Source organism: Lytechinus variegatus, chromosome 6 (genome assembly GCF_018143015.1).
Source record: "Lytechinus variegatus isolate NC3 chromosome 6, Lvar_3.0, whole genome shotgun sequence".
NCBI lineage: Eukaryota > Metazoa > Echinodermata > Echinoidea > Temnopleuroida > Toxopneustidae > Lytechinus > Lytechinus variegatus.
Genome location: NC_054745.1, coordinates 36056932 through 36078592, shown reverse-complemented (window position 1 = coordinate 36078592; position 21661 = coordinate 36056932). Strand labels below are relative to the sequence as shown.

Below are 21661 nucleotides of genomic sequence, written 5' to 3'. Positions count from 1 at the left end.
TCGTTTGCAACTTTTACATGTCAATATTCCTATTATTTTATTTATTCATCGATTTATTTTGTATCTAGTGGTGTTTATTTGGTAATAACTTAAATTCTTGAAAAGAACGAAATGAAATGCCACTAGCAAATAATATATCACCTCTTTGCAAAGTGGTAGATACATAGCCAACGCACATTTTAAACACTATATATTTTCTGTTCCTTTCTTTTGGGGAGTACTAACACGGTATATCATTTTATTATAACTTGCTATACTTGTTTCTTTTTAACAAATTGTGTAATGATGCATAATTAACCCAGTGTCATATCATTGAGTATATCACTGAAACTCTATTTCACACTAACTTCCAATACAATTCATACTTATGAATTATATTGATGGTAATAATGTATAAACATTAAGTGAGAACTACTTATAAACTGCACATATTCCTTCTCTTTCCGAGTGTCAAATATTCTGAACAGAACATAAAAAGGGAATTTTCCAATACAGAAAAATGTATTTAATGAAACCTAGCCGAATCATATTCTTAAATCCCTATTACCTGGGCCTTTTCCCTCAAATATTCCATATCCTAATAACCTACCATCGGCCCTAAACCCGACCTACCAACATCCCTCTCGTTCCTCTCCTATAATACTTAGATTAAATTTAAACTTTACCATTAAATCTTTATGAATGATTATTTTTACCAATTATTTGCACCAATTGAACTGATACACGAACTTTAAATGAATAGATTGTGAACTCTTGTAATCCATTACAAATACTAAATTATATCTATTTACAATACCAAACATGGCTGTAGAAATTCTCGAAGAAACCAAAATAAATGAGACAACGAAACGACCAAGCTTGCCATTGCGGCGTTTTGTATACATACAAAATGTAAAATATAATAACTTCGTGCACACTTTTCAGTATAAAAATGTAGGTTTTCAAAATATGATTGGGGGAGAAGCAACTGGCCCGTGCCTCAGCCTCACTGTTTATGGTCATGACAAGGCAAAATGTTTCACAACCTGTGATCATAATCATATATAGGCCTATATACAATCGAATATATATACAATTTTACTCACGGAGAAAGTGAGGAAAAGTCTACGGCTAAATATTATACTCAATGACAAGTCGGCCACTGTCTCAATAGACATCCTTGTTATCAACCATATGTGTGTGTATATATTTCATAACTTTGGAAGAAACTGTTAAATATTCAGCTATATTTAAATGGAACATTGCATAACGTAATTACGGCTTACTGTGAGAATAAGGCAAAGTAAGGTTAACCATACGACCTAGTTGATATTTACAGCGTGGTAAAATGTTTCAAGACCTTGGAAGACACTTTATAAAACCTTAGGAATTCATAAAACATTCAATGTACATAGAAATCGCTAATTGCCCTATATGTAATTAGGAGGAGATCCAAAAGTTCCATTAAACATTCATGACATTATGGATTTTTCATTATCTTAATCGTTTCTAGTGTATATAACACTTTTGTTCCTTCAAAACTTGACAGTTTCCAAACATGCAAATGAACCCTATTTTTTGTTTAATGACTGCACCTCTTTCGCTTACCTTCCAAACGACTTTGCGAAATTTAGTAAATATTACATTGGTTTTGAATGAACTGCAGCTATAGAAATTTAAAGGTTTGAGAAATATTTTCTTGTCGTCTTTTACACACGTTGTCAGTATGAAAGGTGCTGCTATAGGCTTGCAAGACCTTGAAAGCAAAAACAAATAATAATAATGATAATGATAAAATAAAATAAAGAAATAAGGCAACACTGTCAAACGCTGATCTTGCAGCGTACATGATCATGATGTTCAAAATGCAACACTGCCATAAAACGATGGGAGTTTTTTTTTATTATTACTCTCTAACTTTATCATTTTAATGACTAGATTATAACATTAATCTCTAAAAACTCACTTATTTCGGCAGATGTGTAGAGATTAATGTATTGGATGAGCCTGCGCCTTTGACAGTTTGAATGCTTTAAACAGATAATATGGCGCAATATAAATGCGGTGGATCATTATCAACAAGTTTGTGTTCTAAAGAATTGAACTGATTTAAATTACACCGTCTTCATATAGACATTTGAATATGATTAATAAAAGACTTTTTGATAATGATAATGAAAATGATAATATTCATAAGTCTCATATATCTACGACAATTTAAACACTTTAAATAAGCTGATCTTCCAGCGGACACTGTATTTTATCAACATTTCTGTAAATGTTAAAAGTTATTACTTTTTTTCTCCAGTTAAAACTCCATCCATGTTCCTGACAACAAGGTAGAAGTCCCTATATCTTTATTAATACAGGTAATATACAAGAGTCGGGTGCTCTAATTGAACCACATTTTTGGAACCTTTGAGACCGCCTGCATCTAAAAAACATGAATAGATGTGACATTTCTTTTTTAATTTCCAGATGAATAGTTGTTTTTCAATTCAATTCAATTATTTTATTTCATTTTCATCCAAAACATAACACAAAGTAATATAAAGCAATACAAATCAAGTACAATTTTATAGGGCATTCTTACTTCGTAAAACAGAAAAAGAAACAGTATAGAGCACAAATGGAAATGAAGGGGATCCACTAAAAAGCAAAGCTTGTAAAGTGTGGATCCCCTTAGAAATGAAGAAATTATAGTTGACTTATTCATTATATGCGTACATACCTGTATTATAAGAAAGAAAAAGAGAACAAAAGAAATCATGTTGATGCAACCATAATTACTGAAATGATGCAAAGCTTTTCACACAATGCTATATGTTCATGTGCAAAAAAGAAGTCGTAGAAGAAAAAATCCTTGTACACAATTCTTCAAGTCTGTATTTCCGAATGTACGAAATGCTGTAAGATGCTCAGTTTGTCAAATGGTGACCGACTTCATTTCAATTTTCTTGAAAGATAACTTCCGATTCACGTCTCAATCCCGCGGCCTCTAAAGCAAGGCGAAGTTCATTAACCTGCTCACTAGGTCGTACACGCCTTCTCCAGTCTTGAAGCATCTCTTTAAGACCTGATCCTGAGACACTGCTGGCCGAGGAGTCTGCTCTGGAAAGGTACCTGCTGACCATCGAATTGGAGAAACCTAGTTTGTAGCCAAGCTCACGCGCATCCTTTATTTCACATACTAAACCAGAAAGCATTTGTAGCATGTGGTTTGAAACGAACCGAATTCTTCCTCTTCTGCGAAATCAACAGCAGTGAAAATGAATTGCAATAGATCATACTTTCCAAAGACTTTAAAATATTAAATTTAGAGATTCGTCATGTTTGCTATGTCACGTTCATGGCAAGACTGTTAAAAGTTAAAACATACTATACCTTACAAAAAGTAGGGCTACTGAGAGTTATTCATCCATTCAAATTTTCAAATTTGAAAGTAAATGACAAAAAAGGTAACAAGACGTCAATAACTATTAGGTATCCAATTTCATGTCATTTGTTTATACGCGATATAATTCTCAATATATTTTCAATGCCTTATTGCGATATGATTTTACATCCAATTATTATTATTATCATTATTCACTCCTCAAAAATTATTTGACGAGTTTTTGCTATTAATTTAACTTAATATTGAATAATATGCCACGATACCTTGATGAAAATTCAATATGGCCTTTGGAATTAAGCGGGGATGCTGAAGCACCCCGTGATGTTTCCTCTGACAATCAAGTTGATACGCTAATATGTATAGGTTTGATAAAATCACCTTCATTTTTAAGCCTTCACCCACTATCTCATACCAAAGACACCTAACTTTTGTTTCATTATATATTTTTCGTAACGAGCACCCCTCTTCAATCATCGTTAATGTTATCTCTGTGATTTAACCTAACAAATTGTTGAAAAGATTTACTGAGCTCTCACCTGTGAGGCTGTTCGTAATTAGGTTCCACTGTACAGAAGAATAAAAAAACATATTGTAATACTCCATGATCTTTCCTTAACCCTAAAAAGACTAGGGGGGGGGGGCTTTTAGACCCCCCCTGTACATAAATCGCAATAAATTTTTGGAAAATGAAGCGTTCGCGCCGCCATTTCATGACTTTTTTCTCTTGAGTTCTGCGCAACTTTTGATACAAAACTTCTATACCCCCATGACGCGGTTGCGGAGTTACGTAACATTTTCGTATCACATGTCACGTAAGAAATTGAAATTTGTATTCGTTTGTGTGTAAAGTGTATGGTATTTGAATGAATGTTACACACATTGTTTTCTAACTACATTTTTATTTGTTTCTTTCTATATTATGTCACTTGTGAATTCAAGTAGCAGTTCTAGGATATGAATATTATGAAAAATATTGCATAAAAATAGAGAAATACATAAGAAATGCAAAATAAAGAAATACATAAGAAATTAAAATCAAAGAAAAACATAAGAAAAGTAGTGCAAAATACCAGAATCGCTTGCACAACTATATTCTTGGGTGCAGGAAACACTGAATAGACAAGTAATGTCACACTTTAGTTGATTATGCTATAATTGATATTGAATAAGTTATATATTATACAAACCCAAAATATATCTAGAATACTCAAGAATTTGCAGTATGCAATATCTAATGTCCTAAAGTTTTTTTGATAAAAATTTGCATATTCACATAATTAATTATGAATATAATTTGCATAAATTATGTGATATCTCTTATGCTTTGTTTTCACCAGCTAGTGTACATGTAACACATCACTTGTTTATCTTCCAAGATTGCTTTGGCTCATTGCAAGAGAGTGTAATGCAATAAAACATGCCAAATGTTGTATTTCTCTACATAACGCGTGCAGAGTACTTATTTGCATATTTAGTCATTACTAATTTGCATAAGCATATCTAATAATTCAAGCACGAAATAACACAATTCTATGATAAAAAAACCTCTCCTTACAGGTGAAAACCTTGAAACGGGAATTTATGGACCGCAATAGGTACCAAAGTATGAAAAATTCATTTTTTTGATAAAAAATTGTATATTCGCATAATTATGCATATATTAAAAAATACAATAAATATCTATATTTTGACTATGTTTTCTTTTAGAGGACATGACAAAGGATGTGTGTGCCAAATGTGGTTGCGATCGGACGACCAACAGCCCAGATCTTAGGGGGGGCCAAAAGGCCCCCCGACCCCAGTTTTTCTAGCCTCCAAAATAGCCCAGTCTTTTTAGGGTAAAGACATCTTACAGTGAGTATACTGCTCTTAACACTGCAAGGATGACATGTTTGCAATGATCAATTTATTATTATGGATGCACTCCCTTTTTAACTAGATGCCATGCACCTAAGAAATCGAGTTGGCCCGTGCTTTCTGGAAGATCAGTTAGTCCCCGTAGCGCGTTTCCGTTTTACACCCTGGCGAAGGCATTTTCCGGAAAAGTAGCCAAAAAGCGACTAGTGAAGAGTCTACACACGTCGCTGGTTGCATGCAGCGTGCGACACAGGCGAGTCCACCACCGCATGCAATCTGCACAGTTACTGAGCACAGAGTTCCTCCACACTTCATGTACAGAGAGAGCGGCAGTCAGGAGTGAAATCCGAACATGCTTTTGCAGTCGCGTTGTTTATGATAGTTTTTTTTTATAAAAATAAATTATTAACTAAATGAATAGAATGACAGACAAAATCAAAATAAACAGATACTTATAATGGAAAGACAAATTGAAATTTTATGGATTGATACACTTAGAAGCTGCCGAAAGATAGATATAGAAGACTGATAAATAAATAGAGACAAGATAGACAGATAGATAGATGGAAATAGAGAGGGAGAGAGAGAGAGAGAGAGGTGGATAGATAGATAGAAAGAGAGAGAGAGAGATGTTGTAGATAGAAATATGGACGGACAAAGAGAGAGAGAGAAAATGCTAGAGAGGGAGAGAGATAGAGAATTTGAGAGACAGATAGATAGATGTTAGATAGAAAGATAAAGACCCGGGGATAAAGAATGAGAGAGACAGAGAAGATAGACAAATTAACAGATAGATAGATACATAGATATATAGATAGAGAGAAGTAGAGAAAGACAGATGGATAGATAGATAGAGATAGATAGATGTTAGATAGATAAAGAGGGAGAGAGACAAAGAATATTAACAAATTAACAGATAGATAAGTTAAAAAAAATAGATAGATAAATAGATAGAAAGAATAAGAGAAAGACAGACAGATGGATAGATAGATAGAGAGAGATATTAAATAGATAATTAAAGAATGAGAGAGACAGAGAAGATTATTAACAAATTAACAGATAGATAGATACTCTAGTTAAAAATAGATAAATAGATAGAGAAATAGAGAAAGACAGACAGATGGATAGAGAGATAGATAGAGAATTTGAGAGATAGATAGATGTCAGATAGATCAAGAATGAGAGAGAAGGGTGACAAATTAACAGATACATACTGTAGTTCAGACAGATGGATGGATAGAGAGATTTGAGATAGATAGATGTTAGATAAAGAATGAGAGAGACAGAGAAGATTATTAGATAGATAGATACTGCAGTTACATAGATAGATAGAGATAGAATTTGAGAGATAGATATATAGACAGATAGAGAGAAAGACAGACATCAGCAAGTCGGCAAGGCAAATGATCAAACCTGGAAAGTATAAGCTCATGCAGCTGCATTTGCAAGACAGTACCGGTACGGTATGTTCTGCGGATAACTTCGGTGCGGACTTTGGATCGCGCGCCCAGCTGATAATGTAAACAAACGTAGACGTAGACTCTTCACTAGTCGCTTTTTAGCTACTTTTCCGGAAAATGCCTTCGCCAGGGTGTAAAACGGAAACGCGCGTCCCGGATGCGCGTTTCCGTTTTACACCCTGGCGAAGGCATTTTCCGGAAAAGTAGCCAAAAAGCGACTAGTGATGAGTCTACGTCTACGTTTGTTTACAACATCAGCTGGGCGCGCGATCCAAAGTCCGCACCGAAGTTATCCGCAGAACATACCGTACTTGCAAATGAGCTGAGCTTTAATACGAATGTATGCCTTGATCATTTGCCTTGCCGATTTGCTGATGTCTGTCTATATCTATCTCTCAAATTCTATCTGTATCTATCTATCTATCTATCTATCTAATAATCTTCTCTGTCTCTCTCATTCTTTATCTAACATCTATCTATCTCAAATTCTCTATCCATCCATCTGTCTGTCTTTCTCTCTCTCTACCTACCTATGTAACTACAGTATCTATCTGTTAATTTGTCGCTCTTCTCTCTCATTCTTGATCTATCTGACATCCATATATCTCTCAAATTCTCCAGCTCTCTCTCTATCTATCCATAATGCTGGCTATCTTTCTCTATTTCTCTCTACCTACCTATGTAACTACAGTATCTATCTGTTAATTTGTTGATAATCTTCCCTGTCTCATTCTTTATCTATTTAACCTGATTTAACATCTATCTATCTCTCAAATTCTCTCTATCTCTCCCTATCTATCTATCTATCCATCTGTCTGTCTTTCTCTCATTCTCTCTATCTATCTATCTATCTATTTATCTGTCTATTTTTTAAACTAGAGTATCTATCTATCTATCTGTTAATTTGTTAATATTCTTTGTCTCTCTCCCTCTTTATCTATCTAACATCTATCTATCTCTCAAATCCTCTATCTATCCATCTGTCTGTCTTTCTATATTTCTCTCTCTCTATCTATCTATCTATCTATCTGTTAATTTGTCTATCAGTGTCTCTCTCATTCTTTATCTTTCTATCTATCTAACATCTATCTATCTGTCTCTCAAATTCTCTATCTCCATCTCTCCCTCTTTCTCTCTCTTTCTATCTATCTATCCACCTCTCTCTCTCTCTCTCTCTCTCTTTCTATTTATCTATCTGTCTATTTTGTCTCTATCTATTCATCAGTCTTCTATATCTATCTTTCGGCAGCTTCTAAGTGTATCAATCCATCAAACTTCAATTTGTCTTTCCATTATAAGTATCTGTTTATTTTGATTTTGTCTGTCATTCTATTCATTTTAATTTATTTTTAGAAAAAAAAGCTATCATAAACAACGCGACTGCAAAACCCATGTTCGGATTTCACTCATAGAGATGTATATTGATTTCACTCCTGACTGCCGCTCTGAAGTGCCGAGGAACTCTGTGCTCAGTAACTGTGCAAATTGCATGCGGTGGTGGACTCGCCTGTGTCGCACGCTGCATGCAACCAGCGACGTGACTGTGTAGACTCTTCACTAGTCGCTTTTTGGCTACTTTTCCGGAAAATGCCTTCGCCAGGGTGTAAAACGGAAACGCGCGCCCCCGCAGTATGTTTGCTGCCATTACATTTACTTTCTTTGCAAAATATTGTTTAAATCTGCAGTAATAGTAGGGAGTTACTGGTCACTACAAGTGGATAAGATTTTTCTTTTAATTGTGTATGTACTGTGAGGGTGTGGATCCGTAAGTGGGGAGCAAAATGGTTGAGTCATGACTTTTCATGAATTGCAATCTTAACTCGAAATGAAACTTTCTAGAACTTTGTAAAATGAAAAAAATGTAAAACGTTTGAAGGATATCAATATTATCTACAAAACCTCCCGTCTCTTTAAAAACTTGAGGATTCTTTCTCCATATGAGTTTTGTTTACCTTCACTAGCAATGTGTATTTCTTGCTCTGCCAGTGTGGATGATCCCTGCTCAATGCAGACACCGACACTTTTATGGCCGCTAGAGGGCGGTAGATTGAAGTGTGCTATAATACATCCTCCTGAGAGTAGGGAACCAACATGAACCTGGAGAAGAAACAAAACGAAAAATGGACATTTAAAAACAAAAGATGTGGAATAAAGTAAAGAAACACGAAAAAAAGAGATTCAAATGAATAAACAATACACCAAAAGAAATCCAGAACACAAAAAGCAGAGAGAAAAAGGGATTCAAATGAATAAACAATACAGCAAAACAAATCCAGAACACAAAAAGCAGAGAGAAAAGGGGATGCGTAGCGTGATGTTATTACGATATTGCGCTCATCCTAATAATTTAGACGCAGCTGGCTAGTATTGTCACCTCTCATATCATATAAAACATGAATATGTACAAGGTTGGTAGATTGGCAAAAACGTAACATATCGTAACTAGCATTTGTCATTTATTATTCATCTCATCATTCATGACAACATGTTTTACACTTCATTTATTTGTGTCCTATGTCCTAGTTGATCATGAACATAACCCTTTTAAAAATTAATGTCTTTCCTATTATATTCAAATAAAATCTGTAATTGTGACTTGAAATCAAAGGAGGCAGGTGTTACAGGAGAAAAATTACATGTACATACGATCAACAAAGTTTAAAGATGCTTACGGTTTCCTGTGTCTTCTTTGAGTCAGAAACAAACAATAGCATTATATCGTCTTCTGCTGAATCTAGAGTGAATTTGATAACATTCGTAACTTGGTAGAAGATTTCTAGCGAACGGCTGTCATTTCTTTGCCGAAACTCCTGAAGGCAAAATAATTGTTAAATGAGCAGGAAGCTCATGGAATAAGTTATATGATATAAAAAAAGGTGACGAACGTTGACGAAAATTTTAGAAAAGGTGAATAGAAAAAATATGGGTACTTGAATGATGAGAGCACATATCATATATGCACACAGTAAAACAAATAGACAAAGCTGTTTCCTATATAAACCTTACAGTATTTGTTTAAACAGTTTAAACAACTTTTTAAATCTTAGGCAACAAAGTCTAATGTTCAATATCTAATCTTTGATCAATTAAACATGATTGTTTAACGGTTAAACAAATACTGTAAGTTTCATATGGTAACAGCGTTTTTACTTTGTACATCCTCTCATTGGCAAGGCGAATGAGATGTGCGACTAATGTCACACAATATTGTACAGCCTCCGATTAAGTCTGCATATACTTTGCTTAAACTTTCACCTTTTAAACTTAACACCTTTGTATCTTACAAAGCGTAACAATTGATCCAATCAACCACAACTATGGAAAACCAACAACAACATATAAAATGAATATTTATTCACAATGTTTTCTAGATATGTGATGTATATCCATATGTTCATTGTTGTCTTCACCGGTTCAGTATGGTTCTCTTTATTTATAATGGACAATGTGCACATTTCCAAGAAAGAACAAATGACTTTTTATGGATTTCCATACAATTGATATTTATCGGATCAATCGCGTCTTTTTGTATAATGGGCCCAAAATAATTCTTCAGAGGATGACATGGAGAGGATTCACCAAAAAATACAATCAAAGACAGAGAATGTATTTTCATTACCATTTTCAGGTGTAGACTTTGCTAGAATTGCAAATACTGGTCGCATCGCCAATGGGTGTGTATACAGTGCGTGTCAAAACAAGTTTACACTTTGAAAAAGCCATGGGAATTAACAAATATACAACATGTGGGTATTTTTTTCACTTATAATTATAGGTTTGGGTCTCATCTATACAATGAAAGAAAAAAAATTGAAAGAATGTTACACTTTAGTGAGCACTGTTTATTTTTGTAAAGCTCGCAGAAATCTGTTTGCGCAGAAATGCTTGTTTTCACGCTGTGTCAAGGGAAAGGGCAAAATCAAACTTACCCTTACATTTCGTATAAATTTCTTTAGCACTTTTAGCCAATTGACATAAAACGGATACATTCAAGCATTTTGTAACAATTTTGCTGCCCAAATTTGAAATTTCAACACAACCTTTACCCTTTTTGTGCCAGCTGGATCTGAGGACATAACTGAATCTGAACAAAAGTTTATATCAGACATCTTTAGCATTTTCACTAAGTTTTTATCATTTAAAGTTGGTTTACATTTCATTTTTCATTTAATACATGTTTCTCCACACCTTTCCCAAACTTGGCAATGATTAACAAAGTGAAAATCAAGCCTTAGCCATTTCTTATAAATCACAGCTCAGTGTAAAGCAAATATCGTCACGATGGACTCAGTGTGTGGGGAAGTGGGGTGGGGCGCAATGCACTCTTCGAAGTGTTTGGGCAAGGAAACAAGTTAAAAACGTAAAAGATATCTTCAAATCACTTTTACTAACTAATGTTAAAGGTCTACTTTTTTCGCATAACTATTTCAAACTTCTGCGCTAATCATTTTCACCAACTTTTTAAAAGTAAGTGGTGCTCACTCAAGCGGAAATATTTTTTGACAGTTATATCGTAAGTTGTTTAAATGGATCCGTAATGCTTAAATGTGGAAAAATTGTCAGGATATTACAAATATATAATTTTACAGGAGTGTAAACTTTTTTTGATACGCACTGTATATAGCCTTTGTGTTCTCCACATTCGAATATTCCATATTCGAATTTTGACATGCTCTAAACTGTCCTGGTACTTGCATAATATTTGTCAAAATTTAATTAGTCTTTGATTCGTGGGTTTTTATATTTCATACAAACTAACCTGCTTTCAACAGGCTCTAATTCTCCTTTTTATTACAGCTAATAACCATTGTGATACTGGAAAATGAATTACTTATAATTATATAAAATTGACTATTTATAGGCAAATTTAGCATTCCTTCGGAGTGCGGAATTTTCTCGTTCAAATTTGAACTAGACAAATCAGCACTCCGAAGTGCAGTCACTATACACGCTCTTTAAGAGCTAAATTAGTTATAAAGTGTAGTTTTATCAGGCATTGGTGTCTAAAATCACTATCAGAAGTAAACACGGTTCTGACTTACTACAGAGTCTTTGTTGTAAGGATGTGCTATGCGGATTCGTAGAGTGGGCTGTGGAGTGTTGCACTTGAAGAGAGGTTGTGATACCTCACAGATGAACTGAATTCCTCGGACATCATTCGAAGACAAAGCGAAGTACTGAAGATGACGTGTCGAGAACGTAATCCTGTCTTCTGAGATCTCAAAACCTTTCGATGATTCAATAGTCCTGCAACCAAATTGTCCTAATTGAATGGCAAAGACATCAGGAAGATAACATGGTGTCACAGGTGTCACAAGGATTTCGATTCTAAAATTAAATGATTGATTAAAATTTATACTAGACAACTGAAAAATCATTACTTTTGTAAAGGTGTAAATGTGAATAATATCAAATAATTATTTTCTGTAAGAAATACGTGTAATTTCTGCAAGGAACCTGCGAAACTGTTTGCTGAAAGATCTCACCTCACTAACCGAATAGAAGCGACACCCTCATTTAATATATATTTTTTTTCAATATACGCAGGTGCACACATATGAACACACACATACGCACACATACACATAACGTACCACATTTAATACACCACTGACCCACACACACAAATGCATTACTACCGAAGACAACTATACACAGAATCCCCGCATTCAAAACAAGCAAAACCATTCATACATACATTAAGCAAAAAAGGAAATCGCGACATAAACTCGCAATCAAGCTCGCGAAACAACATCAGACATACCCACTCTCAGACCCCCCCCCCCCCCACATACACTTTTACACACCAAACTTACACTCTCACACCACATAGAGTTACGTTAAACATTTATACCTATACCTTTCTTCTCTTGGTAAATCACAGATTATCCAGTCGTTAAAACATAGCGTTAGGCTTTAAATAGGCCCAAAATTAATTTCATAGACGAAATGAATATCCCATCATAATACTAAACTTAACATTTTGCAGTGTTACTCGCCGTTTTGTTTTGAATTTGGTTTAAAGAAATCACCTACTACAAAGATATTTTGAAACTGACATTATACAAACACGCAGTGGCAAAACCAATAAAAAAGTCCACATTATGCCTTATTCTCAAACTTACAGGAATGTCATTTATTCAACAATACCTTGTCCTAGTTTGGTATATAACTTCAAACACAAGTCTTCCTTCTTCTGTTGATATCGATCTGAGAGGATGCAGTGTGGAAGCGTCACAGCCGCGGGTTTACGAAGCTCTTGCGAGAAGGAACATCTGATGATGTGTGTCACGAGAACCTCTCCATTATCCAGGGGAATGTTAAATGAATTACTCCTAGGGACACATAAAGTAGCAATTGATCTCATTCCTTTTGAGATCGCACCCGAAGGAATGGATACTCTGATTCCAAGGCAATCAAGCTTCAACTCTCCACCATTGTGATCAATGGTGGCATGTGTAAAGGGATCCGGGAATCCTGGATGTTGTGAAATTGCTGGAAAAGGAAGGAACAAGAAAATACGTTCAGGAAAACGATGTTATCGACTTCATGTTCTTCCAATAGTATGCCTGCCTTTTGGGCTGTTATTTTTGTTATGATTGATTAAGAAACAGGTTCTTAATTTACCCCTTCATATCAGTCAGGCATCAACTTATTCAACTTTCAAATCCTTATTCAAAATCCATCATTTCCGAAACTCATAACTAGGTAGAGTATTGGTAATTATTTTATTAATAACAATTTATAAGCTTAGATATTAAGTAATTCTGTATATCACAGGTCTATTTTTCTTTGTTTGTATTATATTTTATTTCTTCCTTTATTGTAAAACGCGTAGACAAACTTTCAGTTTGTTATGCGCTATATAAGAGAAGTATTATTAATATTATCATTATTATCATTATCATTATTAATAAATAGGCTGCTACCTTTATTGAATGGAAGTAGTACCTGTTATTTCCCTAATTGATGGAATAATGAAACATAAACACTTCGACGTTGTTATGCGACTGCATATTACTATTAAATTCTGAGAAAAATTGTGAAAGTATTGGACCCTGAGTTGACAGGAATTGCTATTGATTTGCTTCAAAGGTCAGCAATGCCAACTTCTGAAATAACATTTCAAAATATTTTTTGACATGAAGTGTAGACAGTCATATTTCATCTTTGTCTTGACAAGTGAGTGTTCTTCCTATTTCTTTATACAGGGCATTGTTTAATTTTCTGGCAACGAATATACGAGGACGATGAATTTCCTTATATTTGATGCTAATTGATTAAACTAAGCACAATTTTTTGTAAGACGGGACCAATTAATGACTAAAAATCATGGGGTGGACCCAGGCTTTTCCAGGGTGCGGGGCAAATTTCTCAAAGAAAATTCTAAGAAGCAAAAAATGTCACTAAAAATGAGGGTATTTTTGTCTAAGAATTTGAGAAAACAGAAAGAAAAGGCAGCCATTTGAGCATGAACGACAAATTCCCTTTAAAAATATGTGCAAGAGGGCACACTTGGGTATGAACGACAAAAAAATAATGAATATGACCCCCCCCCTGGATCTGCCACTGTGACTGTCACCTGGAATAATAATGACAATGAGTATTATAACACAATTATACTTTAATACCAGTGGCTATCTGCTCTGCCGCATCATTTAAATGAAAAGCTTTAGCAATTTCAAGCAACCTCAGTCTTGTTCCTCCTTGTCTGGCCCATTTCTGAAGAATCTGTAGAACAACCTGGCGTATCATGGCAGGATCCAAGGTCAGAGATGAAGCCATCACTTGCAGAATTTCGGAAGCTGATAGATCCAGCCAATGAGAGAGGTGTAAGAGGTCTGGATTCGTGTGGATCTTTTTGGAGATTTCAGAAATATCTTTAAAAAGAAGGAAATAGTTGTGGTGTCAGTCCATGATAAATAACGATATGTCTACAATTATGCCCAAATTCGGGGTTAATGTAGATATTTTTACGCTTACAAACATAATTTATACAACATTACATAATAAAAAGAAAATTCCTTTACGTGTCAAGGCATGCTAAAAACATAGTTGGTATCAAACCTGTTTGAGTGTCTTCGATGTTATATCCTTGAAGAAGCCTAGCCAACTTTTCTTCCTTCTCCTGTTTTCCTAAACGTCTATACCATTGGTTGATGAATTGCCATGCTAGTCTTTCCATTAGTGCAGGGTTGGAAGGAGCTATAAGACCTATAATGTCGTTATCGTCCACACGGAGAGCTCTACTAAGGTCCAAAGCCGTAGTGATATTCCCAACCACACGAACGACTCCACATAGTTCGCCATTACTCGGTGAACCTCCAAGCACGTCGATGTCTTCAGCAGTCTCATCTCGGTCTATGATTTAGAATTACATTTTGATAGAATGTTATTCGAAGTTGTGACAAGAATAACAGTTACCTGGCCCACTTGTACTATATTTATAAAGCTGAATTCTATAATCACCATCGTAATTATATTTCTGATTACTTTCTATCATAGAAAAGGGCTAATCGGTATTTTGAAACATGTCGATTTGTGACTTGACTCTTTCCTATTGTTGCAGTGTCATTAATACTCTCCCACCCTTCGATATCTGTCGTCTATCCACGCCTTCTCCGTTTCTTAATCTTATCTCATACCTGACTCTGTGTATTCAATGATCTTCCATTGTTCATTGTCTTTGTCTTCATCTTCTTCTGATCCTTCTTGAGGAGATGGGTTGGAATTCACCTCCGGGACAAGAGGGGTCTCACATTCAGTTTCGTCTTTTTCATCCCCGGCATCTGCAATGTATTATTGTCATAGAGTAATAACAGACCATTTTGGAGACAGGACGTTTCAAAAAAGTTAAACACTTCAATAGAATGCCGTTGATCATCTACAGTCGTCCTCAAAATTATTCATACCCTTGTTGATATTTGTGATTTTTCATGTTTGTGATGAAATGAATGCATTTTATCAAGTTTCTCTAAGATTTATGTGTGACCTACTAGTGAAAGAATAACAACAATGCACAATTCAAGAAATTTCTCTTTTCAGGGGTATTTTATTCATAGATATTCAAACAATGTCATGTTCAAAATTATTCATACCCTAGGTTTTCTGAGTCCAATGTCTTTCATTAATAGTCAATAGCATAGCCTTTGTTCTTTACGACTGCTTCTAGACGATTCCTGTAAGTGTCCACAAGCTTCCTAAACGTCTCCTGCGGGATGTTGGCCCATTCTTCCTTGGCGTAGGCCTCAAGCTGGGTCAGGTTGGTCGGGTTCCTAGCCATCACTCTGACTTTCAGGTCTCGCCACAAGTTCTCGATCGGATTCAGGTCAGGACTCTGACTTGGCCATTCTAGGACGTTGACATCATGGTCCTTGAACCATTTCCTCACCAGCTTGGCGGTATGCTTTGGGTCATTGTCTTATTGGAACTTCCAATTGGGGCCAAGCTGGAGTTTTTCGGCAGATTCCTTCAAGTTCTCATCAAGGATCTGGAAGTAATCCTTTTTCATGATTCCTTTGACTCTAGTGAGGTTCCCTGTGCCACTGGAACAATAACATCCCCATACCATTATGTGCCCACCACCATGCTTGACAGTTGGCACAGTGTTCTCTTGGATTGTATGCTTCCCCTTTCTTCCTCCAGACGTATTCAACATCCATATGGCCAAATAACTCCAACTTCGTCTCATCAGACCACAGGATGGTTGACCAAAAGCTTGGATTTTGCTTCAGATGACCTCTAGCAAAGGCCAGTCGAGCCTTCCGGTGTTTCTTCCTGAGCAACGGTGTCTTCTGAGGCCTGCGTACATGGAGACCTCCTTTGTGCAAGACTCGCTCGATGGTGGACCGGGACACCTTCGTCCCTGCCCGGTCAAGCGTTTCAAGTAGGGCCTTGGTTGTGGTCCGGGGGTTGTTGTTGACCTCTCTGCAGATTTTCCTGGCAAGTTTAGGGGACACCTTGCACTTCCTGCCACGCCCACTAAGGTTCTTCACAGTGTTGTACCTCTTGTGCTTCTGGATTACGCTCTGGACTGTTGCCACAGGGACGTCATACTGCTTTGAAATGGCCTTGTAACCTTTTCCCTCAATGTGGGCATTCACAAGATGTTGCCGGTCCTCACTGAGCTCCTTCTTCTTGGCCATGATTATCAGAGACTGCAAGTATCCAGAATGCTTTCCTCTATTTATACCCTTTTAGAAAGATGCTATTTTCCATCATTGTTTAATGGCTTGTTTAACAAAGAGGATATTTAATTCATTGGAACATCTTGAAATAACTATAGAACAAAGAATAGCACATTCCCAGACAGTGAAAATAATGCGCATTGTCATAAAAGGACATTTTTGTTTAGGTATTGGCAAGGGTATGAATAATTCTGAACAAGTGCAAAAAATAACTTTTGACCCTATTTATTATTATGCTAATGAAGACTTGCCAGCTCATATGTCAAATCATGCATAGCAACAAGCAGACAAAAGATACAAAGAAAGTTACATCATAATAGCTTTTACAAGTAAAGAATCTACCAAAGAATGTTTTTCGACAAGGGGTATGAATAATTTTGAGGACAACTGTACATGCACATACAGGTAATGTATAAAAATACAAATTTCCAAAACGCAAGGTCGAAGTGGAATTATCTTGCTTTCTTCTGTTCACAAAACCATACTACATGCATTTTTATTACGCTAAGAGCAAGCAGAGGACGAAATGAACTATCATTGTCGCATGAGTAGAATAGGAAAAGATGAGAAAAATATTTTTGTTCTATTGATTCATATTGCCGTCTTTAGCGTTTCCATCCTCCATTGACCCTATAATCTCGTTGACTCCATATACAAAGTGTATCTATTGGAAATTTACAAATTTTGTAAAAAAAAAATATATAGCACGTAATTTGGAGTTTCGGGTCTTTGTTTTATCTGGATAAGTATTCAAAAGGATTTCTAAGTACTGGGCACCATTTATACCTTAAAAAATAGCCTTTTCAGTTGCATCATTCGAGTAAAAAAATTGACGATATTCGAATAATTAGGTCCTAAATAACACAAAGGAAATGAAACTGACAATAAGTGCATTTTCTAAGGAAAAAACAAAAAAGTAGTGGATACCATTCGTGCAAGTTGCTTTGGACGATTCGGTAACAGATTTCCATACAATCTGCAGTTTCTCCTCTCCTTTATCCATTGATGTTTGGGATGCCTTCCAACTCGAGAGCATTTGAATGTTAGCATCCTTTCTATTGTACAACGATCGATGCTCGATGTGCTGTAATTCTGTCCTGTCAAATCCCAGTTGATTGCCGATCTCATAAAACCTTTCTTTGCTGATGCGACGGGCAACTTGTAACAACATGCTATCAGGAATCTCTCTGTGACGTTGAATTAAGATCAATGTAGGTAAATGAAAAATAATGAACCCAACCCAATTTAAATGTTTATTCAATTTTTATTACTTTATTTCAGTTTCATAACAGTCCCAATAAAAAAAACAAAAAGTAGGTTGGTGGACATGAACCTATCGAAATGTTGGCTAAAAGAAACTTGAATGTAAAGCTAGTCCACAAGTTGTTTGAGAGCATTTCTGAAAGGGTATGATACGAACAGAGAGGGAATAATATTAACAAAATGCATTTAATTTGACGGAAGAAGACATATTGACGGAAAATGTGTTTTATTATTTATATACATACTACTGGTCGAAACATCGTAAAGAGCATGATAACTATAAAGTGTCGGCTGCTTTTTTTCATATATTAAACATCTATTTAACATAAAATACATTAAACTTACTCATTTGGTCCAATGTCTTGATGACCGCAGTCAAGTCCGAGATTAAAGAAAACGATAAAGAGAAGACAAAACCCATTTATTTACACATGTATAGTATAAAGCCAATACTAAGCATTTTCTTTTCTTCTTTAAGCTAAAAAAGAACTACGTGATGATATATACATTGCAAATTTAGAAGTCTTGGACGACTAGAAATTAGAAAGATAAATGTGTCAATTTCTCTAATTTCTTTTCTGATTTAGAATTCAAAATTATTCGAGGGTGGAATTATACCATAAATCTGACAATTTATTTTCTCAAATAAGTATACTTTAAGATCTTTTTTGTCACTTTAAGAGCAACTAAAGAACCATATTCGAGACCTGGTGATAGTCAAATATGATAAAACAGAATAGAGCGATACTCAAACCTGAGATGGTTATTTCAGTTGCTGATGACTGGAGAGATTCCATGAGTGCAATTAGGATATTCTTCGCTGCTAGGATAGATTCTTGTCTTCCTCTCCATGCCACCAGCATGTCATATGTGGCTTGTTGTCTATCTCTGAATCTCCTGTACTCTATGCGATTGAGTTCAGCAATGGTGAAACCAAGAGCTACTCCCATGTCATAGAACTGATTTACGTCCATTGATTGGGCTATTGTGAGGACATCAATGTCCGATTGCAAGTCACTTTTCTCGACTTCTTCTAACGTCCTGGATGTTACGATATGAGCGACAATAATTAACATATTATATTATTTAATACCATTATGATTGTAATTTACTGGTTTCGCTGCCAATGCCATGAGCATGTCTTTTCATATTTGTTCCTATATATTTTTTAAAAACAACAAATGGGGAACGCCAATATACTGAATTATTATCCATACAGACAATTTTAGAGCCCAAATACAAGTGTTATTTTGTTGATGCACTCGACCCACTTAAAAAGTTTGTTGAACTCGCCTAATATATTTTTCCGAGGTGACACAATATTGAAAATATTGGACGACTAGAAGGGGAATCCCCGACGTTTGTATGGTAGGGGGTAAGATACGCACCACACATCGCGCGTATGGCAAGCCGTATTGATATATATTGTGATTTTGTGATATCACGAATTCGAATTACTGATATCACGAATTCGAATTACTGATATCACTAATTCGATTTAGTGATATCACTAATTCGATTTAGTGATATCACCAAATCGAATTAGTGATATCACTAATTCCCATATGTTTTTCACACAAATCCCTTTTTTGATATCAAGAAATAGAATTTGTGATATCACTAAATCGAATTAGTGATATCACTAAATCGAATTAGTGATATCACAAATTCGAATTTGTGATATCACTAAATGAATTTGTGATATCAAAAATTCGAATTAGTGATATCACTAATTTGATTTAGTGATATCACTAATTCGAATTAAAACGTGCTAGAATTCACGTGGTATTTTGAGCTTTACTTTAGTGCTAGAATTCACGTGGTATTTTGAGCTTTACTTTAGTGCTCAAATTCAGCTCTGTTTCTATCGCTAGTTTAGCGTTTTAATTCACTTGGTATTTATTACATTGATGCAAAAAATAACCTGTGATCTAAACCTTTACATTAGTGCAATAATTCAGTTCTGATTTTTTTTTGCACTTTATTCGTTTAAATCGATTGGCAACATATCAAGAATGAAATTAAGGATATGTTGCCAATTTCTATGTAATCATTCAGTATTCTCTTTTGACGTATGATATTTTGGGGTTTGTTTTTTTTATTACAAAAAATGAACAACTTATACTTTATTTGCATTTTTATGGTTGAAATTTAGTTTTGAGTGGCACATTAGACAAAAAAAAATGAACGCTAATTGTGCAAAAATTGGCAACATATCAGTAATTCATTTCGTGATATGTTGCCAATTTGTTGTTTTTAAATATTATTATTTTTTCGACATCGCGTCTACTACACACTCTCGCTAAACTACACTCAAGTTGCCACAAATTTCATGTGCCAATCCATCATTAATTATCTCTTCATGTTTTATGGACAATTCCAAATTTGAGTAATATGGCGGCTAATGTCAATGATGATGTGGTACCAGACAGCGTACTCTCAAGAATGAGTAGAACTCTGCGAGAAGTGGAAACACTGATTTTGAACGATGAACGTGTATTGGCGAAGGTAAAGTTGGACGCAGTGAAAGTAAACCTCGAAAGAGTAGCCGCTGGTCTCGCTGTCGAAATGCATGGTTATCTCAAAGAATGTGTTAACAAATTGTTGGATATCTGCCAGCGCGAGGAAGGGGATGAACATGATGTTGATGATGACCATGAGGCAAGTAGTAACGGTAGTGCTCGTACAAGACGTAGCAGCAGTACTTTTGAGATTGAGGAAGATGGTAGGCCTAGATCTAGTCCTAGATCTACTTTGTCTTCGACTTCTGCTCATCAAGACAGAGCCGGAGCTGGAGGCGGAGTCAGGAATGCTAGGGCCAGTGGCAGAGTTAGTGCAGCATCCACTTCAAGTTCAAATCCTCGTTTTAGTGCACCAAGAGTGAAATCAGGTAGGCTTACTACGATAAATTAGACCAAAATGGGGTGCTAATCATGCACTTTCTTATCCTGTCAGTGCAGTGGGTGCTGTAGCCAGGTCTAGGCCTATGCATTTGATTGAGTGTAGGCCTAGATCTATGCCTCGTTCTTAAAACGTTCGTTCGTGTGTAAACAAATGGACAGGCTGGATAAGAAAGTGCATGATTAGCACGAGGATTTGAACTTGAAGTGGATGCTGCACTAACTCTGCCACTGGCCCTAGCATTCCTGACTCCGCCTCCAGCTCCGGCTCTGTCTTGATGAGCAGAAGTCGAAGACAAAGTAGATCTAGGACTAGATCTAGGCCTAGGCCTACCATCTTCCTCAATCTCAAAAGTACTGCTGCTACGTCTTGTACGAGCACTACCGTTACTACTTGCCTCATGGTCAGCGAGACCAGCGGCTACTCTTTCGAGGTTTACTTTCACTGCGTCCAACTTTACCTTCGCCAATACACGTTCATCGTTCAAAATCAGTGTTTCCACTTCTCGCAGAGTTCTACTCATTCTTGAGAGTACGCTGTCTGGTACCACATCATCATTGACATTAGCCGCCATATTACTCAAATTTGGAATTGTCCATAAAACATGAAGAGATAAT

The 21661-nt window shown here is 35.7% G+C and overlaps 1 protein-coding gene across 1 annotated transcript; it reads right to left on the bottom strand.

The window, feature by feature from the left end:
* Positions 1 to 2927: 2927 nt before the first annotated feature.
* Positions 2928 to 18593, bottom strand: LOC121417770. Its single transcript, XM_041611505.1, has 11 exons — positions 18489 to 18593; positions 17808 to 18067; positions 15339 to 15482; positions 14761 to 15054; positions 14325 to 14573; positions 12844 to 13188; positions 11736 to 11956; positions 9366 to 9503; positions 8646 to 8790; positions 3913 to 3940; positions 2928 to 3225 (listed from the first exon to the last, which is right to left on the bottom strand). The coding sequence occupies exons 2-11, from the start codon at positions 18049 to 18051 to the stop codon at positions 2928 to 2930; spliced, it is 2106 nt and encodes a 701-aa protein (XP_041467439.1). The 5' UTR covers positions 18052 to 18067; positions 18489 to 18593.
* Positions 18594 to 21661: the final 3068 nt, after the last annotated feature.